We start from the raw sequence: 25,001 nt of genomic DNA, 5'->3' as shown, positions 1-25,001 counted from the left end.
ACCAATCAGAAATATGTTAGGGAGGTTGTGGTGGTAGTGGGGGGGCGGGCAACATGAGCCATTTCCCTACTGCTCCCCTCACCGCCCGTGCTGGTTCTTTAAGAAAAAATGTCTCCAGCCTTCATTAAATCCAGTAAACAAAGCTGTTAATAATCTCCTTTATCGACTTTCTTCCTTCCCCCATATTCCCCTTTTGTCTTGGAGGGGGGGAGTCCCCCGCCATTTTATCTTCCAATTCTCAGGCTACTGTAGAATAGAGAAGTTTTGAAATAACACTTCAGCCAAAGCAGAAGGATTTCCACAGATCAATATGCAAATAGTCCCGCTGTGACATAGATGGGAAATTGTCCATTCCCTAATATTGGGGGTGGGGGGAGGCGACAAAACGGAATTTTGCATATTTCTGGTTGGTAGTCAGTTTAGCCTGTTTCCTCTTGCATATTTTGGGGGGACAGGGAGAGGGTCCTCTCACGTTTCCTCTCACGCCCTTTGGGGAAGCTGATGATCACTCTTTGGGCATTTCTCACTGTTACTCCTGTTCCAGAGGGCTTCTCAGTCTGCACTGAAAAATGCAAATTAAACTGGATCTTATGTCAATGTGTACATAGTACAAGCTTTTTTTACTGGAAGCAAAGTTTAAAACCACACACTGCCCTTTTGGTGGTGTGCCTGCTGGGCCAAAAATTGGGTGATAATGTAGTGTCACTTTCTCAGCTCAATGCAGTTTCTACTCTTTTTTCTTAGGGGAAAATTTTTCATAAAAACTTTTTTCACCAAAACCCAGGGGTGTTTTTTGCAATATCCTTGTTATCCTCGAAGTGGTGCCAAGTCAGAGGCCTCTCTTGCCCTTCTCTCAAGTCCTTAGGCCTCCCCAGGGCGCCTTTGATTCAACAATCTACATCCTTTGTTGTGTTTTGGAGAATATGGGGGTGGGGAGGTCAGAGTTCAAGGTGGCTGTTACCTTTCCCTGTCAACTCCTCCTGGTCCCTTTTGGGGAAGGTGGCTGGAAACAGGTTTTTGCTGAATCTCTGGCTCACGTCTTCTGGCCAGGAAAGGCAAGACCCACGGAGAACCTTCTTTTTTGACACACACTAGTAGTCATTGGCCAGAGGTCTTGGTGACAGTTTTTTAAATCTCAAATGGTTTTATTTGGATTATGTGAAAGCCTATCAAATTTATTGAAGTGTGAAACATGGGAACAACGGACTTCCACTGAGCGATATGAAAACGTTACAGGTTCAGTACTTCCAAAGGAAGAAACCTCCAAACCCAAAAAAGAGTAAATATGAATTTGTATTTTTGAAGAATGTGAAATAATGGTGTTTGCTTAATTGCTCATTTTGTATAAACTTAATATTGTACTTTAAAATATCTGTTAAGAAGTGAAAATTTAACTTTTTGGAATTGAAAAAGCAATATTAAATACTAATGAAATCCTAATTAAATGCTTATTTAAATCTGGTAGTATCTGTGGCATTTCTTTCCAAACCTACCCATGGTTGACGATTTTCCACTACTTAGCCCACCTCCCCTCCCCAGCTAAGTCTTAGGGGACAGAAAGGAAAGGTCAGTCACCAGGAGAGTCTGCAGGTTTCCTTTTAATCAAGGCTCTGCTAAAAGTGTTTTGTGGGGCTAGGAGCCCCCAGAGCATGAAATGGACATGTAACACCACCTGGATCCCCCAAAGCAGGCCAGACCACTCTGGAGAGCACTGCTGGTCTGCCCAAATCCGGGTAATCAGACTGGGTATTCCTTGGCTACATTTCAAAGCTCAGCACTGTCTTCAGCCAGGATGAGGTGGGAGTGAACCCAGCTGCTAGCAGAGCTGCCATCCCAGGCTGAGAGCCAAGTACCAGCCACTGCCAGTGAAGACTGGCCCCTTTATTGAAGGGAGTTGTTCCGAGTCCAGCCACCAGCCCCGGGATGGAGAGAAGTCAGGGCGCCCATCAGGGATGGTCAGGGCTCCGCAGCTCCATCGCCAGCATCCTTTGGAAAGCCACCTCTGGCGGAGACAGCTGTTTGGGGAGGTGCTCCGGGTTTGGCTGAGACGTTCTGGTTGGAACAGAAAGGAAAAGTGAGGCGGGGAGAAAGGCCTTGGATTAGGCCCCGCAAGGATATGGCCACTTGGCATTCGGATAGCACTTAACTTTTTCAAAGCCTCTCGCCCAGATGAAGGGAGGTTGGGGGTGGGGGGCGGTGAGGCGGTGGGGACACGTCCACCCTCCCGGGGAAGCTAGGGCTTAGCAAGTTCAACCACGGGGCAGTCCCCACCTCCCAGGCCCAGCCCGGGGTGGGCACTAACCCCGCCACCAGCCGGCTCCGGGCGCCGGCGGCCCAGCTGCCGTAGCATCTCCTCGCAGGAGGCGATGGTGTCCAGGAGCTGCCGCTGCCGCTGCTCCACCGCGTCCAGCAGCTGCTGGGCGCGCTCATCCCGGGGCGGCTGCGGGGGTGGCCTCCCGCCGAGCCCCAGCCCCGCCTTCCCACGGTCCACGCCGGCAGCCTCCCTGCCCGGGAGAGAGCGACACACACACGGTCAGGGCCGGCGCTCGCGCGGGGTCCGAGCCCCTTCCCCCCGCCCCGACGGGTCCCCTCTCACCCCCGTGACCAGTCTGAGCCCGGGCCCCATTCCATCTCCGCCTGCGCGGCCCGACCACCAACCCCCTTTCGGCCGCCCCCCTCCCCAGCGCTGCGCTAGGGCTCCGCAAAGCTTCGCCCCGCCCCGTCCCCACCGGTCTCCTTCAATCCTCCTGGGGGTCGCGGTCCCTTTAAGTTGCCCGGCGCGGAGGTGGGGCCGAGCCTCCCCGGCCGGAAGCTGACTGGGCGCGTCACTTCCTCCCGGAAGCGGAGCCGGGCGGATGTCTCCGGCGCGTCCGTGCAGGGGGCTGAGGGCCGCGGTGGCTGCCAGCGTGGGGTTGAGCGAGGGGCCGGGGGGCTCCGCCCGGAGGGGCCGCCTCCTCCGCCCGCCGAGCCCCGCTCCGGCGGCGCCGGGGGCCCGGCTGTTGCGGCTCCCGGGGAGCGGGGCCGTGCGGGCCGCAAGCCCGGAGCGCGCCGGCTGGACCGAGGCGCTGCGGGCCGCCGTGGCCGAGCTGCGCGCCGGCGCCGTGGTGGCCGTCCCAACCGACACGCTGTACGGCCTGGCCTGTTCGGCGAGCTGCTCGGCGGCACTGGGCGCTGTGTACCGCCTCAAGGGCCGCAGCGAGGCCAAGCCGCTGGCCGTCTGCCTGGGCCGCGTGGCCGACGTCTACAGGTGAGGCCGCCCCGACCCGGCCCCGCTGGGGGCGGCACCGCGGGAGGGGCTTCCGGTGACAGGCTTGGGAGACTGAGGCGCAGAGAGCGGGAGGGGCTTGTCCAGGCTCACCCAGGAATCCGGAACTGGAAATGTGTATCGAGCACTTAACGTCTTCCAGTCCCTGAACGAGATGCTGGGGCGCAGCGATGAACGAGGCAGGCAGGGTTCCTATTCTCCTGGCGTTTTTGTGATAATGAGAGGAGGGGGTCGGGACTCCCACGGTTTAAAAACAACAACAACGAAGGAAACAAACGCGATAGCTGAATTTAGTAGGGGATGCCTGGAAGAAAATGAAACACGGAGCGTGATAACGGTGCAGCTGTTGTAGTCTCGGGGACCAGAAGCATGTGGGCTCCAAGCCGAGGGTGTTCCTCTGGAGCCTCCCTTCTCAAACTCTTAGGGAGGTGAAGAGGGAAGACAGATCCCATTGTAGTCACCAGGGTCCCCTTTTCTAGATCTGACTACCGACTGGAATAGGACCAGCAGCGACCCTTCATTCTTGGATGGATTTGTGCCCTGTTTTCCAGGTACTGCCATGTGAGGGTACCTGAGGGACTCCTGAAAGACTTACTACCAGGACCAGTGACCCTGGTGTTGGAACGCTCGGAGGAGCTCAATAAGGACCTGAACCCCTTTACTCCTGTGAGTCAGATTTTCTCTTGTGTCCCCCACACTCCTGCCCTCTGGCTTTCACTAGGATCCAGGCTAGAGCCATTCCCCATCCCTTCCAACCTTTCTGACTATCCCCTTTCCCCTTGCCTCATAGCTTGTAGGCATCCGGATTCCTGACCATGCTTTCATACAGGATTTGGTCCAGGTGTTCGGGGGACCAGTCGCTCTCACCAGTGCCAACCTTAGCTCCCAGGCTAGTTCTCTGAATGTCGAGGTAAGTTACCCAGTCCTCCCCCCAGAAACATCACCAGGCCAGACGCAGTTTCCTCTGAATCAGTAGGGTTGCTGGTTCACTGGAATGCCTTGCAGGAGGCTCACCCATTTAGTCTGATGGTGGGAAGTCTGTCCGGTTGGCAGGGGTGGGTTGGGGGGGGATCCAAATTAAAGAATCTTGGAAAGGTTTAATTAAAAAGCTTGAGAGGTAAGGGGGGAGAACTGGTGTTTTCTTCCTGTTGTCTTTTTAATAAGAAACATCATGGTAAATGTAGTTTTTTCCCCCCTTTTTGTGGTGGTAGCTATTTGAAAATATAGTTAGGCAGTAAGTCTTTATAACAGTGCTGTAACGAAAGTTAAGAGCCCCCAAAACATTGGGGGTAGGCGTATTCTTGTCAGCAAACATTTGACCCATCCAGTGCAGTAACTGGTGGTTAGGCTCCTCCATCCCAAATGCCCAGGCCTAGCCACCACTGCAGGGTTGTCATGAGTGGTGGTGGTGGAGAGAGCGGGCGATGCTCTAACCCAGTTAACAGTTCAGGCCACGGATTTCAGAGGCAGTATCCTTCCCATAGCCCAAGGATTGAGTGCTGGTGGCATGCAAGTGCCGAGTCCACCCTATCTTCCTCTCCCTACCCTTACCCAGAATTCTCCTGAGATCCAGGAGATGCCCTGGATGAAGTAATTTGCATGCGGTGACATAGAAATCTAGGCGAAAGTTCAAGGTTGAGCCTACATCTTTGGACATCCACCTAGGACTCCAGCCACTGGACCTATATGTCCCCAACAGAAGTACTGTGTGGAATCTCCTCTTGGCACAGCAAGATTTTGTTTAAGCTCTAGATAGGTGTTACTTGAGGTGCTAACCTGGGGTGGCTCCAAACTTCATAGGATGCCATGTCCTAGGTGCTAACTGACCTTAACTGAATGAGGTTCCTTTCCCTGCTTCGAGGAAGATGCCTCCTGTTTTAGAAGTGTGCGGTCTTCGTCTCCTTATGAGGGCTGTGTGCAGTATGACATCACTGTAGATGCCAGGGCTAGTGTCCCTGCTTCCTCTCCCTCTCCTCCAGGAGTTCCAGGACCTCTGGCCTCAGTTGTCCCTGGTCATTGATGGGGGACCAATTGGGGATGGCCAGAGCCCCGAGTATCGCCTGGGCTCAACTGTGGTTGATTTGTCTGTACCTGGAAAGTTTGACATCATTCGTCCAGGCTGGTGAGTCTCTTTGCTGTGGCATGGGGATAGAATTTGAGGAAGGTTGGAAGGTGCAAAAAAAAAAGCCTTAACCGAATGAAGATTGGCACTCCTCTCTTGTCCTGAGCAGGGTGGGCAGGTTTGGAGAAGTGGTGGATGGAGGGGCACGGATGGAGGGGCACTAAGTTTGCTGGTGTTTGCTGGCTTTTTGAGGTTTCAAAGGATTCATCACAGGTTTGGTGAAGAGAGCAGAGTTAAGACCAGAGGGTTTAGAGGTCGCTGATCACCAGACTCTGGTGGGCTCGCGGCTTTGAGAAGTCAAACTTGAACTGCCTCCATTTCTTCCTCAGTGCCCTGGAGAGTACTGCAGCCATCCTCCAGCAGAAGTACGGGCTGCTCCCCTCGCACTGATCCTGCTTCTGCATCTCAGGAAGAGGGGAGGGCCCGAGGACTGGTGCTGGACACTGTGTGTCTGTCCGCTGGGGACTGGCAAGGCCTCATTGACAGAGGCCACTGGGGCTGCGACGTCACTAGTCTGACTCTTTAAGGCACTGCCTTTTTTTGAACACTGTAGACCAAGCCCCAGAAGCTGCTGGTTTCGTCTCACACCTGATGGGGAGGTCATATTTATTATCTGTAATTTTAAATATCAGCCAAAAGCTGACATAGAGACTTTGAGAACATTCCTAAGATGGCCTTGTTCTAATAAGTTTCTTTTTCAAAAATCTTTTTTGAAAAATAATTTCAGGAACAGATTCGGAATCCAGTTGGAGCCCCCTGTCTGGCGGGTAGTGGCATTTAAGGTCCAAATCAGCCAGAGCACCAGCTGGTGCTGTTTAAAAGTCTCCAGTGACCAAAGGCATGTACTTAGGCACCTGAAGCTGGAACCATAGTAGGATAAAGACTGTTGAGCCACAGGCCCGACACTATTTTCTCTGAACTGGAGAGGCCGGTGGTGTGGTGTGCCAGAAGGCCTGGTGGAGAGAAGTCAGCATTTTGGACTAATGGTGAGAAGTGAGCTCAGTTGGCAAGGGGCAGGGGTAGGGAAGTCCAAATCAAAGAATACTGGAAAACAAATCTCCACTGTTCTTTTCAGCTAGTAGCTTTTTTTTGTAAAATAAATTATAATGAGTTACGCCTGTAATACCTTTATTTGAATCCAGTGTGTACTCAAAGCCTTTATTCATATGTATACCAAGTGTTAAACAGAATTATTCTTGACTATTTGAACCTTGTTTTTCTTTAATAGGAAATGTTTTGTAGTTTATTTTTCTTCCTTTGAATTATTTCCTCAGGGGTAGGATTACAGGGTCAAAGTGTATGAACATCTTTATGGCTCTTGCTATAGTTTAGCCTTCGAAAGAACTCATCAAGCTGCAATGAATGAGACTTACTGCTCCTGGCCCCGAGCTTGCCATGCTTTTAGTATTTTTCAAACCGTGTATGTGTGAAATGAAGCCTCCGTGTTTCTCCCTTCTGTAAAGTACTGCGGGTCACTGTCCAGCGCTGTGCTCCTGATCTGCTCTGTCCATCGTGGCATCCAGTGCCCATCACCTCACTGGAGCTGGGGGTCCCATAGTAATCCATAGGCCCCACTTCCTCCCCTCCTGCCTTGCACCCCATTCCCACAACCGGGATTCAGACTTGAGCCCATAAAGTAATGCACATATTTCCAAGTAGCTCCTAAATCTTGCCAAGGTGTTCCAGGGCCTGCTTTAAGGGCCCCCACAACGAGTATACTCGTTTATTTGTAAATAAGCACTGTTAAATATCTCCACTAAAAATCTTGATTACACTCCTGGTTTCTGAAGCAAACTCACTCTTCATTGTGCTGACACTGGCCAGCCCATCTTACGTGTCAGTTTGTCACAGCATTTGAGGGAGGGCTCAGAGTTCAGGAAGGCTTGAAGAGAGCAAAAGGAATGCTTACTTGAGAAGACCATGTCATATTTAATTAATAGAAATCACAGTAGCACTGAAAATGGCTCTACTGAGTGGGCCTCATTCGGTTTAGGCAGCTAAAGGGAGGGAGGATGTCCTGGTCCTCTCCCTGGAGCTAGATGGTCATCTGCGGAAATGTGGGCTCTGGAGCACAAGAGGTATTTTCTTAAGAGGAAAAAAAAAAAAAACCCAAAACTCTCAGCATTGGAGAAAACTGCAAAAAAAGGAAAAACTGTGCTCAGGCACTAGCTACAAGGCCACGCCAAATAAGGAAAGCTGGATCCTGTAAGCTTCTGGAAGAAAGGAACCTTTCCATGTGAAGTCTCTAGCACATATTAGGTGCTCTGTCAGTATGTGTTGAATGAGTGTACGAAGGCTCAGGGTTATTTCCTGATTGTTGTGTTCAGGAGTCTACTGGGAAGGGCTTAAACCTAGAATTTCCCTCTTGGGAAGTTTCAAATGTGATTCCCTCACTTGGAGAAGACAGAAGAAGAAGAAGGCTGAAGAGGCAGCAGGGCACGTGCTTGCCCAGAGCCCTGACCCCTCCTAACAGCAGTGACCTGGGGACTGCTACGCAACACCAACCTGCTGAGTTCCAAGCTCAAAGGGATCATTTTAAAGTGTTACGACAGGATGTGGAGTGGCCCTGGGCCGAGTCCAGTCACCTGCCGGCCTCTCTGGGGCCCTCTCTGGAACCCTGCCTCACTTCCTGTCCCTGCAGAGCCCCCCGGCCCCACATGCCTGAGGAACAAGCTTTGTTCCACCTGGGCCCAGGCTCGATGGCCCACCCAGAGGCGCCCCGCTGCTGACTGGGGGACCAGTGAGTGCCTCCAACCTCAGCTGAGCCCCACACGGTGACACCTTCCGGGGAGGCCAGGACATTGGCACCTCATGGCCCCAGCTCCTCACATCAGCCACTGCTCCTTCTCTTTGATGAAGTGCTCTGCCCAGCGGCGAGTCAGCTCCAGGTACAGGCTGGGCTGGTGAGGCAGGTAGTCCAAATACAGCCGCGTTGGCGTCTTCTTGGGGATGGCCTTCTCGATCTGGGTGCCCTCGTGCCACTCATTGAAAGACGTGATGGAGACGATCTCGGGCCTCACGGTCAGGGCTGCCTGCAGGGCTGTCTCATAGTACTTGCCATTGACCCTGTTCCGAGTATTGTGGTTGTTCCAGGGCCGGATGCTGGTGTCAATGTAGCCAGGCCCCACACTGGGGATGAACATGAGGTTGTGGGCATCACAAAAGCTCTTCACAGCCTTCCAGTTCTGATGGGAGGAGCCGAAGGAGAAACCGTTGGAAGCAAAGTAGGTATACATGCCATCAAACCCAGCAGCCAGGATGTCGTGGGTGTGGCCCTCCTCCACCAGCAGTGCGATGAAGACCCCATCGTAGGGGGTGTTGCGGATCGAGTGGGGCCCGTTGGGTGTCAGGAGGTAGGCCCAGGCTTCAGGGGATGTCAGGTATGAGTCGTAGATATAAAAGAGTGGGAGGCTCTTACCCATGCTGTTCTTATAGCGGTAAAATGCACCATGGGAGCCATACCTGAGGAGCGGGAGGGAGAAGAACCTGAGCTGGCGGCCGAGGAGGGGGGCAGCCAGCACAGCTGTAGGACAAGCCACGGGCCAGATCGTTCCTGATGCCCAAGTGCAATTTGGGATCCAGCCTGTCCCCACGCTTGCACTCCTCATGCCCTTGAGCAAGAACCTAGTTCCCACCCACATCTCCCCAGCCTCAGCCTCCCTCCATTCAAGCCTCACTTCCTTGTCCCACACCACACCACCCCCCCTCCTCCATTGGGACGGAAGCAGCCAGCTAACCCGTCTCCAGGGTCCTGCTTCTGGCTCCCTGTGATCCACTATCTAAGGCATGAACCAGATCTGCTTGCTCCTGACTGAGACCTGCAAGGCCCCTCCAACTTGATCTGGCCCTGCCCACCTCCACCCCTTCTATTACCCCATCTCCACACACCAGCTACATGGACCTCTTATTCTGCTGTCAAGCTTGTCCCGTCATGAGCCTTTGGATCTGACAGCCCTCTGCGTGGAATTTTCTGCCTGCCCCAGATCTTTGCAGAGCTGACTCTTCCTTCAGGTGTTAGCTCACACGTCCTCTCCTCAGAGAGGCTCCCTTGACCACCGGTTCTGAAGTCTAGCACCCATTCTCAGGCGTGCTCTAACATAATACCCTGCTCTATTCTTTATCACTTTCTAATCGCATGGGTCACTATGTGACTTTTCATGTGTAACTATTGTCCGCCTCACTGCGGCCACACGTTAGAATGTAAACCTCGCCAGTCCTACCCATGACTGTACACCCGGGGCTGAGGACAGTGCCCGGACACCTGAAGGCACTCAAGTACTTTTTGAGTGAGTGGATGAAACCTGCAAGCACAGTACAAGCCACTCTCCCATATATTAACTCCTCTGACTCTCACAAGACTCCAAGGTTAAGAGGCTTGCAACAGATCACAGATTGGAGGCTGCGGAACTGAAATTCAAACCCAGATTGCTGACTCCAAGCCTAGTACTGTAATACTAGGAAGTAGCTGCTGAGGACACTGGCATTCTGCCCTGGTGTCTCTCGACCTACCCCTCTAAATCTATCCCCTCCCCTTTTCTGATCCCCATTGAGATCCAGGCCCCACAGCAGCCTTACTTGTCAATGATGTACTTGATGTTGTCATGCAGAGTGATGTCATCCCGGCCCTTGTAGGGTTGGATATGGAAGGCCACCTGCCACAAACAGAGGAGGTACTGGTCAGGTGAGTAGCTGCCCAGGGGCCACAACCTATAAGGCTCATGTTTCCACTGGGGCTTGGAGGAGGAGTCCTGGCAACAGTGGGCATAACAGAGATAAAAGCAGCCACTGCCCTTAGGGGTCAGAAAAAGAGTGCCAAGAAGGCTGGCCACCTCCCACAGCAGGGCATCTGGGAATCATTCTGATGGGATGTCACTGGATGGCTAATAGGTCTGAGCTTATGTGCCAGCTCCACGTGATTGGCACTAGCTGTCTGAAACCATGGGAAGAAGTTTGCGGAAGCTGTCAGGCAGAGGTGCTCTGATCTGTTAAACATGTCGGTGATGGGCTCAGGAACGGGGTGGGGCTCCTCTCTGCTGTTTCTCTTCCGTCACCACAGGAGAGGGGAATGACTTATTTGGTTCATTTGGGGAAAGTAACTGGACATGCTTAGCTCCGCTCCATCATTCCTCTTGAAAGTGCACCCGCCTGCCTGTACTTTACTCCTAGAGGCCCAGCACTGCCTCCCACTAGGGATCTGAGACGTTTGGTTTCTGGGCCCGTTTGGCCCTTGCCTACTCTCTATCCAGAGTCAGGGTCTGCAACCTAAATCTATCACAGTGATACTTATTCAATCTTCCCTTTCTCCTATATTTAGTTTTCCCAATTTTCCCCCCAGAATTCAAGAAAATAACAGTGACAGGTGCTATTTATTAGAACCTCACCCCCCCCCCCCCACACACACATACCACTTGCTGTGTATTTGCCATACCTGGGCTAAAGCCAAAAACTAACCCTGTGGGCAGAGAAGGGGAAATCTCCAGAATGGGCCAAAGAGCACCTGACCTCTTCTTTGGACACTCACCTGGATGTTGTACTGATGGGCGGTATCGAGAATGGCGGGTACCAGGTCGTCTGAGGGTTCCCCGTTATCATCAGCCATGCCAGGTGGGTACCAGGACAGGACCAGGACGCCTGAGACACAACACAGTAGCTACTTCAGAGGCACACAGTACCCCCGCAACAGAGATGCGTTTCCTCCCAAACCGTCTCCAACTGCAAAATGGTTTCTGAATGAAACCTTGAGCGAGGCTCCGGCCAGGTTCACTTCCTGCGGATCAGATGCCAGAGCCTAGCGTCCCGGAGCTGTCCACGCCCGCGGTGCTGAAGCGCCGCGGCTGCGGGAACCTTTGCGCACCAGGCAGGAAAGGAGCCTGAGAAAAGCCAGGAGGACTCAGACTTCCGCTTGCATCCGCAAGAAGTAGAACAAAAGGAAATAGTGGATAATGCCACACCCATCTGGAAGCCACAGTCCTCTCTCTGGAGAAGAGGGGCCCCTCTAAGGTCCCGCAGGGATAAGAGCCCCACGCAGAGGTCATCTGATGCTTCCCGAGGGAAATAACATTTGTCTCGTAAAATCCTGAGGGGTAGCCTCTGTGTTATTTATCTGTGAATACCTCCCACCATTGTCTCTGTCATTCAACCCCTCTCCCCATTCACTAACCATCTCTAGATAAATTGAAATGTGTTCTAAACTCCAGGAGAATTCAGTGACACAATCCGAAAGAAGTGAGCCTCCCCACCCGAGCCTGCCTACAAAAGAGGCTCCCAGGGACCTCTTTGCAAGCAGAGTACTTGAAGAAAAGCTCCTGCCCCCCTACTGCAAACAGCAGGGTCCAACATGGGCAAACTTTCCTTCCTGCAGCCAGCAAAAACTGGAAGGGTTGGTGCCCTATCTTGTATCTGGTGTGAAAGCATTGGCCATCCCAGGCGTGGCTCCTCTGAACTCCACTCCTGCAGGGCCAGGATGCCCAGTCCTCACTTACCAAGCCTAGAAGCCCAAGAGACGTGAAGACTTTCTCCTTCTCCCTGCTGTCCCTACTTGGGACAGCTCGGAGCAAATGCCTTCTTCCACTGGCCCTCCCGGCAGCTCCGCCCTATGAAAGGGCCCTGCTGTGAGGGGTCAGATGGCAGAGATGGGGAAGTCAATACCAGGAGTTGGGGGGCGGCGCCGCGCGGTAAGCGCTGAATGAAAATAGAAGGGAGGGAGTAAGAAGCTAGGCGGAAGGGTGAGTGGGATCAGAGGCCCGGTGACAGGACCAGCAGGAGCTGGGGTGTGGAAACTGAGGAAGGGTGAGGCTGGGGAACAGGGCCGCCCGGGGGTGGGGGGAACTCACCGATGGCGGCTTCCTTGAGCTGGGTCATGTGCTCCCGCAGCACCTCGGGGTCCCGGGAGCTGTAGGGCCCCAGCTCCGGGTAGAAGCTGGAGCCCAAGTCGTCGGGAGGACTATGGCGGCCGCGGGGATAGCTGGCCGAGATCTTGGGGTCCCAGTGAGGCACCATGACGTGGTCCCAGTGAATGTAGTGGCCCTCGCGCCGCGGGCTCCCGTACCAGGAGTAGTAGAAGGCGTGCAGGTCCGAGTAGACGCGCAGACTCTGCCCGGGGGCGGGCTCGGCCTCCGCGGCAGCCGGGCCCGGGGGACTGCCCGGGCCAGCGGTGCGGGGCGGCGGCGGCGGCGGGGGTGGCGCGGCGGGGGCGGCTGGGGCCCGGGCGGCGGGCGCGGGGGCTCCCTCCGGGCGTCGCTCAAAGGGCGCCAGCTCCAGGCCCGGGCCCAGCGCCGGGAGTCCGTCTGGAGCCTTGAGCGTGCGCAGGCCCATGAGGGTGCCGAAGGCGAAGAGCAGCACCAGGAACAGCCCGATGCAGGCGCGGCGCCGCCGCCGGGCCATGGCGGCCCCTGCGCTCCCCGCTGCCCGCCCGGCTACCTCCCCGCGCGCCGCGCCATGGCTGCCCGCCTGGCTCCCGCGCGCCGCAGAGCCCGCGCGCGTCCCAGGGAGACGGCGACGCCGAGCGCCGAGCGCGGCGTGGGCGGCTCCCCGCCTCTCCCCCGCAGTGCGGGCGGGCCCGGCACACAGCGAATGCAGATGGCGCAGACCAAGTGGTCAGGAGCCGAGGGGGGAGTGGACGAGAGGAGAGGCGAAGAGTAGCAGAACTGCGAGTTCCCGGGCAAAGGAGCAAGGGCCTAGTCAAGCTGTGTGGCTCGGGGAGCATTTGTCGCCTTTCGGCCCGGACCAGTGGCGTAGAGGCACCCAGTGGAGGAAAGGGAATGCCCTCCTTCCGGAGCCAGGAGAAGGTCGGGGCAGCGGTGGTCAACGGTGTGTGGGAGCAGAGGGCAGGGTGGGGAAGAATGCGACTGTCAGTGTCCGTCTCTCTCTCCCAGGATCTCCTTACCCACTCATCCCTCTTTACTGACTTCACTGACAGCCTCTGTACTCATCTCAGTGACCTCCCTTCTTTGCATTCGGCCCCCATCCCTCGGACCCCCTCTCCCACCCCAGGCAGCCTCTGAAGCTTGGGGCGCCGGGGAACCCCCAGGGATCAGACGCTACAGACACTGGCTAGAGCGTGGAAAGACGAGGGAGACCGTGACTTGCACAAAGTCACACGGACCCGGCCTAAAACCAAGGGTCAGGACTGGCTGGAGGGAGCTCTTGTCACTGGCCAGACTGTTTGTCCTTGCACGAACTCCTAGAATCGGTTGAGGACTATATGAGATAGTTACCCAAAGTCACTTTATAGAGGGCCTGACAAAATTAGCACTCAGTCCATGTTCGCATTCTTTCTGGACTCAGCTCCAGAGGGCTGGCCCTGGGTCGTTATTTACCCTTCTAGATTCCAAGGGGGGCTGCAAGAGCAGGGTCTGACAGTTCCCAGGGCTCTCTGCTGCGTGAATACCAGTCTCTGGGCTGATATTCTCTAGGCAATGATAACTTTTTCACTCAACACTGAGTTCCTACTCCGCATTATTCGTTATTTCATTTATTCAGAAAATAGTTTTGTTTATTGTCTGCCTCCTTCACTGGTCCATGAGGACAGCAATCTTGTTTCAGCAACTGCTCTAGCTGCAGTTTCTACGACAGAGCTTGGCATAATAGTAGGCACCGGATTCTTCTTTCTTATGTGAAAGAATCATAGGAAACCCAGGAAGAGGAGGAGCAAAGTTGGGAAATGTGGGTAGGTCTGGAGCCCAAGAAAGCGAGTTTGAGAGAATTCATAGTAGTGAGTGTGAATTAAGTAGGATGCTGGCATCTCCAAGCAGCAGGCACCTGATTCAAACTGGTTTATGCAGTTTGGAAATGTATCATCTCACAATGCAGGAAATCCAATGGTAGGGCAGACCCTGGCTCACCAATTCAGAACAATTAGGAACCTGAGACGCTTCCGTCTCACTGCTCTACTGTGCCCACCATTGACTTCATACCGAAGCTGGCTCCCCTCATATCACAGAATGACTGCTGGGGGCAACTGAGGCAGCATGCTCCCCTTTCCCATCCAGCAGGCAACAGTAAGACTGATTTCTCTTTCCCAGAAGTCCTAAGCAAGCTTCTCCTTAAATCTCACCCGTCTAATCTGACTAAGTCCTGTTCATCCCAAACAAATTGTTGCCAAGGGGGATGGAACTACCATGACTAGATTAGATTAAATGTTTGGAGAGGATTAAATGTTGGGGAGAAGGCCATGATGTCTACCGTGGAATTAGATGACTCGAAATGAATAAGAATGGGAAGAGAAAAAGAATAAGGATGGAACTTTCAGGAACACCAGCATTTATGCATTGGGCAGAGGAAGGACAGCATGTGAGGGAAGCTGAGGAAGAATCAGGAAAGAGGAAGTAGTGATGTAGTTTTTGGTTTTTGGGTTTTTTTTTTTTTTTAAAGATTTTATTTATTTATTTGAGACAGAGAGAATGAGAGACAGAGAGCATGAGAGGGAGGAGGGTCAGAGGGAGAAGCAGACTCCCTGCTGAGCAGGGAGCCTGATGCGGGACTCGATCCCGGGACTCCCGGACCATGACCTGAGCCGAAGGCAGTCGCCCAACCAACTGAGCCACCCAGGCGCCCCTGGGTTTTTTTTTTTTTTTTGGAATGTTGTTGTGTGTTGGTGGAGTCCAGAACCGGCAGCCAAGAAAGAATTCTTGAGATGTCTTTGGTGCAAAATGGTGGTTTTATTAAAGCACAGGGACAGGACCCGTGGGCAGAAAGAGCTGCTCCCTGCTGCTCCCAGCTGCCCTGGGATTGTGAGGTGCAGTGATTATATACGTTGGGGTTGGGGAAGTAAAGATAAGGGAAGTTCCAAAAGGACTTTCATATGCTAAAGAAGACTTGCAGGATCCTGGAGGAATGTTATAATCTGCCTATTTCAAGTATTTGTCAATGGGCTGCAGGTTATAAGGACATTTAATTTTATCTACATTTCCTTCTGCCTTTGTTTCCCACATCAGTTAAGAGAAGTGAGAGTGGATGTCAATGGTTTTAGAAAACTAGTGGAGCTTTCCCCATCTCTCAGTCATTCCCCTACTTCTGGAAATGCCCTGCAATATAATGGTGGCTTCCCCTGGCCTGGAGGCCCTGACATTACCGCCCAGCCATACTTTGATCCAGGGCTAGAACCCTGACCCACAAGGAACCAATGAGAGTGCCGTTTCCCATTGTACCAATCACAGACACCAACCCAAGGGTCATCAATTACAATCCTTCTCTGGGATTTTTCTCTCTGTTGCTGAGGGTAGATTCCATCTTTTTCTCTAAAAGTAATACCATTAGGGAAGGAACAAGGAACAGAGAGGAACTTAGTGGTATTGGATCCCTGATCTTGGTTTTCCTTGAGGCCTGGTTTTGGTGTGAAACACTGAAATAATCTTCCAGTAAATTAATCTTTCATTCTGAGCAAGATGAGTTCATGGAGTCGACTTTACCGGTTGCCTGTCAATCTCAAGTAGAGATTGATAAAGGGACTTGGGAGAAGGGCAGGCATTTGGAAGGTAATCAGAGGAAGCAAGAGCAAGGAATCGAGGAGAATGGGACAAAAAAACAAGAGGCAAACGAGTGAAGGGTACATTATGGAGGTTTCTGCTACGGCTAATGGGACTTTGAGTCTGCCTTCTAAGAAGTGTACAAATGCCTCCCAGAATTACAAGGTTAAAGCTAAAGCAATTATCTCCTGGCCCCCATCATCCACGGGTTGAGTGTTTTCCTTAGGGCTGTTAACTTCCTCACCCTTCTGGTCTCCTTTGTGCCAGGTAGGCTCCTGTGATGTCAGAGAAGGTCCTGAGGCAGGCATAAAGACAGACAGACACATCGTAGGTTTGAAGTGGGATGCTGCCAGGTAGAGGTAAGTCCGGGCTTAGCAGAACTGTCCCTCCTAACTGTACCATCCAGAAAAAACAGACTTAGCAGCTTAAAACAGCAGGAAAGTGTACTATCTCACAATTTCTGTAAGCCAGAAGTCCAGGCACAGCTGGTTTTCTGCTTAGTCTCACAAGACCAAAATCAAAGTGTTGGCAGGACTCTGCTCCTTTGTGGAGGCTTTAGGAATGGATCCGAATCCCAGATGGTTGGCATAGAACCTCAGTTCTATGGAATTGTAGAACTGAAGTTCCCACTTCCTTGCTGGCTGTCAGGTGAGGAGGGTCTTTCTCACCTTCAAGAAAAAGGCTGCCTGCATTTCTTGATTTGTGGCTGCCTTCCTCCATTTTCAAAGCCAGCAACGTCAGGCTCAGCCCTCACACACTGAATCTCTCTGACTTCCTCTTCTACTCGGAAGAGCTTGTGTAATACATCAGACCCTGTTGGATACGCCAGGATAATTTCTCTGTTTTTTGTGTTTTTTAAATTTTTTTTAATTTCTCTGTTTTAAGGCCAACTGATTAGTAGTAACCTTAATCCCAACTGCAAAGTCCCTTCGCAGCAGTAACTCTATTAGTATTTGGAGGAATAGCCCAAGGACAAGAGTCTCAGGGGCAGGGACAGCTTCAGAAATCTTCTTACCTCGGAAACTGTTGCTGGAATCAAAGTGAGCCAAGGGCTTGTGACTTGTGGCTTCAAGGTTGTCCGTTACACCCACTCTCAGAACGCGTTGGGCTCTAGATAAGAAGGGAGATAGCTAAATTTGGCTAAAAGCAGTGCTTCTCCAATTTGAACATCATATCAGTCCTTTGGGGATTTTGTTAAGATGCAGATCCTGATTCAGTGGGTCCGGAGTGAGGCCTGAGATTCTGCATTTCTTTTTCTTTCTTTTTCATTTCTAATAAGATCTCAGGTGGTGCTCATTCTGGTGGCCTCAGACCACACTTTCGTACTTAAAGTATAGTGAGCTTATGACCCCACATTCTGAGAAGTCTTTAGATAGGCTGGTTTTAGAGATGGTTAAACCCAGTGGTTCAGAGACACCGGGGCATCATATCATCTTATCTGTGGTTTCTTTGGCCTTCCCCTCATGGCTGAAAAAGGATGGAAGCAATTCCCAGCATCACATTCCCACCTGACAATATCCAGATGCAGAAGAGGAAATGGCTGTCTTATTTTTTTCTTTTAGGAAGAAAAAAGAAGTGACATGCCCCCCAAGGATGTAGAATTAGAATAGCCCTGGGAGCCAGAAGACAGGGGAGAATTACCTCCAAACTTCTGAGGGAGAATAACTTTGAACCTAGAATTCTATAATCAATTTAACAAGTGTGAGGGGAGAATAAAGACATTTTTATGTATCCAAGGTCTCAGGTTTTTTTTTTTTCTCCTATGCTCCATTTCTTAGGAAGCCACCAAAGGATATAATGAGAAGGTAAATTTTAAAAGGTGAGGGGAAACTTGGGATCTGGCAAAAAAGAAATCTAAGACAGAAGAAAAGCTTTGGGGAGCCCCAGGGTGACAACTGTGCAAGTCCAAAGAGCAGTCTGCCCCCAGAGGAGTGGAAAGATACCCTAGGGCAGGTTTGTCCAGGGAATGACTGAAATTGATAGACATCCTGATATACAACCCAGTCCCAGCTTTCTTCTGTGGCTGTGTCATTATTTTAGGTTAAATCACTAGTAGATACATTATATTCTATAATACTTTCCACTATTGAGCCAAATGTGAACTATGATTATATTTCCTTTCTTGTATAATTCTTGTTTCTCCTGGAGTTAATAATTCCCCTTTTTCCCATTATTTGTTTTCTATATCTTTATTAGTTGTTTCTCCTAAACTCTCCAACACAGTTATAGAAATCCTTTGAATACTGTCTTCTACACAGTTCCCATATGAGGATGTCTATCAATCAGTGAATAAGACAGAGTGGTCAGATGATGATAAGGGTTGTAGAGAAAAGCAAGCCCGGGTGGGGGGAGGAGGGCTGGGGTGGAGACGTTTTGTAATTTTTATAGGTTGGTCAGGGAAGACCTCACTGCAAGGGTGACCCGAAGGGAGAGAGGAAGGAAACCATGCCGACATTTGGAGGAAGAGAGTTCCAGGCAGAGAGAGCAGCAAGTTCAAAGTCCTGGCATAGTTCTAGGTACTGAACATACAACAGTGAACGAGGCAGGTCAGCTTCATGCCTTGGTGGAGTTTGCATATAATGCTGCAGTGACCAGAGCAGCTACTGGGGCAGGTGGAGGCCTCTGGCAAGAAGAGGCATCTTCATTTGCTGCTGCCCAGTTTAGTGCAATGGAATTAAATAAAAGACATGAATTGGAGTGCCTGCTCATTCACACACCTGCTTAAGTGGCCATTTTGTTCCCATGATCATGGCTTTTGGACCAGTAACAGACGTCTGACCCAAGCTAGACAATTATTCCTCCCCAAGAATTCACCAAAATTAGCTGTGGAGGAGGCAAGTTAAAAGGTCATGCAGGCTCAAGGACACAGCAGAAGCCAGAGTAGACATGAGAAGCCAGGTAGACCATGAAAAGCCAACATCATGAGGAGACCAGGAGTTTAAGAGCAGATGCCATGAGTAGGCTGAGGTGAGCAGTCTGTCTACAAAAAGGAAAATGCAGCAACTATGCTACAAGACAAAGAAACCAGAGATCATTTGACCTCAGGAGGAAAGAGGAAGAGAGAGGAAGCAAAAGACTTTTTGTTTGTTTTTAAGGAGAAATCAGCTGCCTCAGTATCTGGCAGCTTTCAGACCTGCTTCGTTTGCCACCAGGTCATCCAGTTCATTCTTGGTAGATATTTCCATCCACCTAATAAGTCCTCTCTCCTTCACTTGAGTAGATTTAAATATTTCTGTCTGTGGCAGATAGACCCTAGCATAGTCCCCGTGATCCCTGTTCCCTGGTGTGCATGTCCTTCTGAAATCCCCTCCCCCTGCGTGTGGGTGGAACCTGTGACTTGCTGCTAACCAGTAGAATATAGCAAAAGTGAGAAATTCTGTAGATGTAAGTAAGGTCCCAGATAAGTTGAGTCTGAGTTAATTGAAAGGGAGATTATTCTGACTTACTCATGAAAAAGGCCCTTAACAGAAGGACTGGGTGCCCCTGAGGTGATAGATTCTTATAGGCTTGATGAAGTGAGCAGCCACTTTGGGAAGCTCATATGGCAAGGAGTTGTGGGCAGCCTCCAACCAACAGCCACCAAAAATCCAGCCTACTCAGTCCTACGGTCATAAGGAAATGAATTCTGCCCACAAAGTGAATGAGCCTGGAAGCAAATTCTTCCCTAGTTGAGCCTTTGATGAGAATGCAGCCTAGCTAACACCTTGATTGCTGGCTGTTAGACCCTGAGCAAAGGACCCATCTAAGTTGTGCCCAGAACTGACCCATAGAAAATGTGAGGTATTATTATATGTATTCTTTTAAGATGCCAAGTTTGTGGTAATTTGTTAGTACAGCATAGAAAAGTAATACACTGTCCTTCCAACCAACTTTGACCAAACAGATAGGCTTGAAACTTTTAATCAGGATGCCCAGGTTCTAGTCTAAGCTTTGCAGTAGTTTTCTTGGACCCAGGCAAATGTTTTTCCCTCTCTGGGCCTCAGGTTCCTCATCTGTAGAATGGGCAGATGGACTAGTGGAGCTCTGATGTCCTTTTCTTTTCTTTTAAGATTTTATTTATTTATTTGGTAGAGAGAGAGATAGCGAGAGCAGGAACCCAAGCAGTGGAGTGGGAGAGGGAGAAGCAGGCTTCCCGCTGAGCAGGGAGCCCGATGTGGGGCTCGATCCCAGGACCCTGGGATCATGACCTGAGCCGAAGGCAGATGCTTAACGACTGAGCCACCCAGGCGCCCCTCTGATGTCCTTTTCAGTTGCAGTGTTTTGGATGTTGTCCCTGACCACTGTCCTATTGTGGAGTGATGTATGTTGACTCCATTTCTTATCTCAGAGGGCTCCAAAACAAAATTACTGCCCTCATCTGAGGGTGTAAATCCTAACTCATTGTTTGGTCTTCCAATTTTGCCACAATCCTTTTGTGAAACCATGCAGCCTCCTCCTATTAATATAAATGTTTGGGGGGTAAGGAGTGAGGAAGGGACTGTATTTGAATTGTTGTCTATGGTCTATAGTGGAAACCATATTATATGAAAGGATACAGCTGTTTCTTTTTTTTTTTTTTAAGATTTTATTTATTTATTTGACAGAAAGAGAGATAGCGAGAGCAGGAACACAAGCAGAGGGAGTGGGAGAGGGAGAAGCAGGCTTCCCGCTGAGCAGGGAGCCCCATGCGGGGCTTGATCCCAGGACCCTGGGATCATGACCTGAGCCAAAGGCAGACGCTTAACGACTGAGCTACCAAGGCGCCCCACAGCTGTTTCTTTTAACTCTGGATCACCATAGTACCTCTTCCAGGAGTTTTGAATAAGCTAAGGAAGATGCTATGTGGGAGACAAGGGAAAGAAGAGAGCAAAGGAGAGAGACAGGGACAGAAACAGACACACAGAGAGAAATGGATAGATGCTATTTTGTTTTATTTTTGTTTTAAGATCTTATTTTTTTTTTAAATAATTTCTACACCCAACATGGGGCTTGAACTCACAACCCCAAGATCAAGAGTCACAGGCTCTACCAACTGAGCCAGCCAGGTGCCCCAGATAGATGCTATTTTAAAGATAAAACAACTGAGAAATTACTGGGAAGGTAGAAGAAGAATTTTTCACACAATTTTCAAGTAATGTCATACATCAATAAAGGACATTACAGTTGACTCTTGAACAACAGGGTTTGAGCTGCATAGGTCCATTTATACATGGATTTTTCCCCCAATAAATATACTGGAAAACTTTTTGGAGATTTGTGCCCATTTGAAAAAACTCACAGACAAACTGCATAGCTTAGACATATCAAAAAAATTAAAAGTTGGGTATGTCATGTATTCATAAAACGTATATAGATATTAGTGTATTTTATCATTTATTACCATAAGATATACACACATCTATTATAAAAATTAAACTTGGGGTTCCTGGGTGACTCAGTTGGGTGACTGACTCTTGGTTTCAGCTTGGGTCATGATCTCAGGGTACAGTCTACTTGAGATTTTTTTTTTTTAAGATTTATTTATTTATTTTACAGAGAAAGAGAGCGAGTGTGCAAGTGGGAGGAGGGGCAGAGGGAGAGAATCTCGGGGCAGACTCCCCCCGAGCATGGAGCACATCGTGGGACTTGATCCCAGGACCCTGAGATCATGACCTGAGCTGAAATCAAGAGTCGGCCACTTAACCGGCTGAGCCACCCAGGCGCCCCATCTGCTTGAGACTTTTTCCCCCTCCTTCTCCCTCTGCTCCTCCCCCCATTTGTGGGCTCTCTCTCTCTCAAATGAATAAATAAAATCTTTTTAAAAAGTTAAAACTTATCAGGGCACCTGGGTGGCTCAGTCGGTTGAGCAGCTGCCTTCGGCTCAGGTCATGATCCCAGGGTCCCGGGATCAAGCCCCGCATCAGGCTCCCTGCTCAGTGCGGAGCCTGCTTCTCCCTCTCCCTCTGCCTGCCTCTCTGCCTGCTTGTTCTCTCTCTCTCTGTCAAATAAATTTAAAAAAAAATCTTTAAAAAAAAAAAGTTAAAACTTATCAAAACTCACTCACACACTTACAGAGCATATATGGCACCAGAGAAATGTAAACAAAAGTAAAGACGCCATATAAATCATAACGGCATAAAATAAACTGTAGTGCATACTGTACTACCCCAATAATTTTGTAGTTGCCTCCTGTTGCTATTGCAGTGAGTTCAAGTGTTGCTAGTATCTGCTTAAAACAGCATGTGATCAGAGAATAAACTGGTGGTTGCCAAAGGAGAAAGAGGTGTGGGGATGGGTAAAATGGGTAAAGGGGAGTGGGAGATAGAGGCTTCCAGGTATGGAATGAATAAGTCAAGGGGATGAAAGGTACAGTATAGGGAATATAGTCAATAGTATTGTTTTTTTTTTAAAGATTTTATTTATTTATTTAAGAGAGAGCACATGAGAGGGGGGAGGGTCAGAGGGAGAAGCAGGCTCCCTGCCGAGCAGGGAGCCTGATGCGGGACTCGATCCCAGGACTCCAGGATCATGACCTGAGCCGAAGGCAGTCGCTTAACCAACTGAGCCACCCAGGCGCCCTAGTCAACAGTATTGTAACAGCGTTGTGTGGTGATGGATGGTAGCTACACTTGTGAGCACAGCATAAGTTGTGGAATTGCTATGTTGTACACCTGAAACAGATGTAACATTGTGTGTCGACTCCACTTCAAGTTTCAAAAAGCAACATGTGATTGATGCTACTCATCTCTGAGTGAGAAATTAGTCTCTCCAGTAGATTGGGTATTGCAGTAAAAAGTGATCTCTCATGGTTCTTGTGTATTTTTTGTGTTTAGGGCAATATCGTAAACTTTGACTATCACCAGGGGACCCATGTAAAATGCCACTAGTGATGCCGGAAGTGCTCCCCAGAAGCAAAGCCATGACGTTATAAGAAAAAGTTGAATTGCTTGATATGTACCACAGATTGAGGTCTGCTGCTACGGTTGCCCTCCATTTCAAGATAAATGAACCCACTGTAAGTACTATTGTTGGAAGGAAAGAAAGAAAGAAAGAAAGAAGAAAGAAAGAAAGAAAGAAAGAAAGAAAGAAAGAAAGAAAGAAAGAAAGAAAGAAAGAAAGAAAGAAAAGGAAGGAAGGAAGAAAAGGAATTTGTGAAGCAGTCACTGCAGCTGTGCCAGCAAGCACAAAAACCTTGCATTTCTTGCAAAGTACCTTTTTATCTCATATTGAAAATGCAGCTTTTATGTGGGTGCAGGATTACTATAAGAAAGTTCCACCTCTAGGGGCGCCTGGGTGGCTCAGTCGTTGGGTGTCTGCCTTCGGCTCAGGTCGTGATCCCAGGGTCCTGGGATTGAGCCCCACATCAGGCTCCCTGCTCAGTGGGGAGTCTGCTTCTCCCTCTCCCACTCCCCCTGCTTGTGTTCCTGCTCTCACTGTCTCTCTCTTTGTCAAATAAATAAATAAAATCTTAAAAAAAAAGAAAGTTGTATCTCTAGACTCTAATATGATTTGAGAATAAGTGAAGTCATTATATGAAAACATAAAGCAAAAGAAAGGTGAAGGATCTTAAGTTGGAGAATTTAATGCCAGCAAAGGATGGTTTGATAATTTTAGGAAGAGGTTTGGCTTTTAAAATGTCAAGATAAAAGGAGAAGCAGTGTCTGCCAACCAAGAGGCAGCAGACAATTTCCTAGATGCCATTAGGAAAACCATTGAGAAGAAAGGATATACGTCTGAACAGGTTTTTAAAGTAGATGAAAGTGCCCTATTCTGGGGGAAAAAAATCCACGAAGGACATTTATTAGTAAGAAAGAGAAGCAAGCACCAGGATTTAAGGCAGAAAGGGACAGGTCAACTCTACTGTTTTGTACAAATGCAGTCAGGTTTGTGATCAGGACTGCTTTCCTATATAAAGCTGCTAACCCCTGAGCCTTGAAGGAAAAAGATAAACACTGGTTGCTAGTCTTTTGATTGTACAGTAAGAAGGCATGGACAATGAGAACACTTTTTCTGGATTGGTTTCATTGATGCATTGTCAGGAAGTGTCTTGCCAGTAGGACTGCCTTTTAAAGTTCTTTTGATATTGGACAATGCTCTGGCCACCCAAAACCCCATGAGTTCAATGCCAAAGGCATCCAAGGGGTGTATTTGCCCCAAACACAACATCTCGAATTCAGCCTCTAGATCAGGGAGTCATAAGGACCTTTAAGGCTCATTACACATGGTACCCTACAGAAAGAATTATCAATGTTATGGAAGAAAACCCCAATGAAGAGAATGTCATGAAAGTCTGGAAGGGATTACACCACTACAGATGCCATCCCTGTTATTGAAAAGCTGTGAAAGCCATCAAACCTGAAACAATATATTCCTGGTGGAGAAAACCATGTCCAGATGTTTTATATAATTTCACAGGATTTACAAGAGAGCCAGTCAAGGAAATCATGAAAAAGATTATGAATATGGCAGGGGTGCCTGGGTGGCTCAGTAGGTTAAGCATCTGCCTTCGGCTCAGGTCATGATCTCAGGGTCCTGGGATCGAGCCCTGCGTCAGGTTCCCTGCTCCGCAGAGTCTACTTCTCCCTGTCCCTCTGCCACTCCTCCTGCTTGTGCTCTCTCTCACTCTCAAGTAAATAAATAAAATCTTAAAAAAAAAAAAAAGATTGTGAATATGGCAAACAATGTGAGGGGTGAGGGGTGAAGGGCTTAAAGATATGGATCTTGGAGAAATTCAAGACACCACACCAGAAGAATTAACAGAAGATGACTTGATGCAGATGAATACTTCCGAACCAGGTCCAGACAATGAGGAAGAGAGAGAAGCAGCAGTGCCAGAAAACAGACATTAGACAATCTGGTAGAAGGGCTCGATTAGTCAAGACTGCTTTTGATGTTTATGACATGGATCCTTCTATGATCCAGGCACTGAAACTGAAGTGAATGGTGGAAGAAGGATTGGTACCATACAGAAACATTTTTAGAGAAATGGCAAAAAAGGGTTAGACATAAATTACTATGTATTTCCACAAAGTTGCACGGAGTGTACCTGCCTGTCCTGCCTCCCTTTCCCCCTCCCCCCTCCTCCCCCTCCTCCCCCTCCTCCCCCTCCTTCACCCCTGCCACCTCTAAGACAGCAGGACCAACCCCCACCTCCTTCTCTCCAGCCTGCTCAACATGAAGGCAATGAGGA

General features: G+C 49.9%; 3 protein-coding genes across 9 annotated transcripts; 1 reads left to right on the top strand and 2 right to left on the bottom strand.

Annotated features, from left to right (window-relative positions):
- Positions 1–1,578: 1,578 nt before the first annotated feature.
- C4H1orf122 (chromosome 4 C1orf122 homolog) lies at positions 1,579–2,862 on the bottom strand. 3 transcript variants are annotated; one of them, XM_081818129.1, is made up of 3 exons: positions 2,730–2,862; positions 2,272–2,504; positions 1,579–2,052 (listed from the first exon to the last, which is right to left on the bottom strand). In XM_081818129.1, the coding sequence occupies exons 2-3, from the start codon at positions 2,348–2,350 to the stop codon at positions 1,817–1,819; spliced, it is 315 nt and encodes a 104-aa protein (XP_081674255.1). In that variant the 5' UTR covers positions 2,351–2,504; positions 2,730–2,862; the 3' UTR covers positions 1,579–1,816. The 3 variants fall into 3 exon arrangements, with proteins under 3 accessions (XP_081674255.1, XP_081674254.1, XP_006746153.1); XM_081818128.1 differs by having other exon boundaries at positions 2,597–2,730; XM_006746090.2 differs by having other exon boundaries at positions 2,303–2,504; positions 2,597–2,730.
- On the top strand, positions 2,856–22,854 carry YRDC (yrdC N6-threonylcarbamoyltransferase domain containing). Of its 5 annotated transcripts, none has more exons than XM_006739810.3 (5): positions 2,856–3,247; positions 3,817–3,931; positions 4,056–4,175; positions 5,245–5,387; positions 5,717–6,867. In XM_006739810.3, exons 1-5 carry the CDS (start codon positions 2,856–2,858, stop codon positions 5,775–5,777), a joined length of 831 nt encoding a protein of 276 aa, XP_006739873.2. In that variant the 3' UTR covers positions 5,778–6,867. The 5 variants fall into 5 exon arrangements, with proteins under 5 accessions (XP_006739873.2, XP_081674249.1, XP_081674252.1 ...); XM_081818123.1 differs by lacking the exon at positions 5,717–6,867 and adding an exon at positions 5,580–5,710; XM_081818126.1 differs by lacking the exons at positions 5,245–5,387; positions 5,717–6,867 and adding an exon at positions 22,645–22,854.
- On the bottom strand, positions 7,297–12,834 carry MANEAL (mannosidase endo-alpha like). The gene is made up of 4 exons (XM_081818122.1): positions 12,221–12,834; positions 10,909–11,018; positions 9,963–10,039; positions 7,297–8,849 (listed from the first exon to the last, which is right to left on the bottom strand). Exons 1-4 carry the CDS (start codon positions 12,768–12,770, stop codon positions 8,213–8,215), a joined length of 1,374 nt encoding a protein of 457 aa, XP_081674248.1. The 5' UTR covers positions 12,771–12,834; the 3' UTR covers positions 7,297–8,212.
- Positions 22,855–25,001: the final 2,147 nt, after the last annotated feature.

The sequence above is a fragment of the Leptonychotes weddellii genome, chromosome 4 (genome assembly GCF_054177405.1).
Source record: "Leptonychotes weddellii isolate Sample4059 chromosome 4, ASM5417740v2, whole genome shotgun sequence".
Taxonomy (NCBI): Eukaryota; Metazoa; Chordata; class Mammalia; order Carnivora; family Phocidae; genus Leptonychotes; species Leptonychotes weddellii.
The sequence above is the reverse complement of the archived record's forward strand: the minus strand, read 5'-3'. Positions and strand labels throughout refer to the sequence as shown.

Coding starts and splice junctions, on each gene's coding strand:
- C4H1orf122 (XM_081818128.1), bottom strand. CDS start 2,631: ATGGAATGGGGCCCGGGCTCAGACTGGTCACGGGG. Junction 2,505..2,596: donor GGCTCAGACTGGTCACGGGG/GTGAGAGGGGAC, acceptor TCTCCCGGGCAG/GGAGGCTGCCGGCGTGGACC. Junction 2,053..2,271: donor CCCCGGGCTGGGCCTGGGAG/GTGGGGACTGCC, acceptor TGTTCCAACCAG/AACGTCTCAGCCAAACCCGG.
- YRDC (XM_081818123.1), top strand. CDS start 2,856: ATGTCTCCGGCGCGTCCGTGCAGGGGGCTGAGGGCCGCGGTGGCTGCC. Junction 3,248..3,816: donor CGCGTGGCCGACGTCTACAG/GTGAGGCCGCCC, acceptor CCTGTTTTCCAG/GTACTGCCATGTGAGGGTAC. Junction 4,176..5,244: donor CTAGTTCTCTGAATGTCGAG/GTAAGTTACCCA, acceptor CCTCTCCTCCAG/GAGTTCCAGGACCTCTGGCC.
- MANEAL (XM_081818122.1), bottom strand. CDS start 12,770: ATGGCCCGGCGGCGGCGCCGCGCCTGCATCGGGCTGTTCCTGGTGCTG. Junction 11,019..12,220: donor GCTCAAGGAAGCCGCCATCG/GTGAGTTCCCCC, acceptor GTTGTGTCTCAG/GCGTCCTGGTCCTGTCCTGG. Junction 8,850..9,962: donor ATCAAGTACATCATTGACAA/GTAAGGCTGCTG, acceptor CCCGCTCCTCAG/GTATGGCTCCCATGGTGCAT.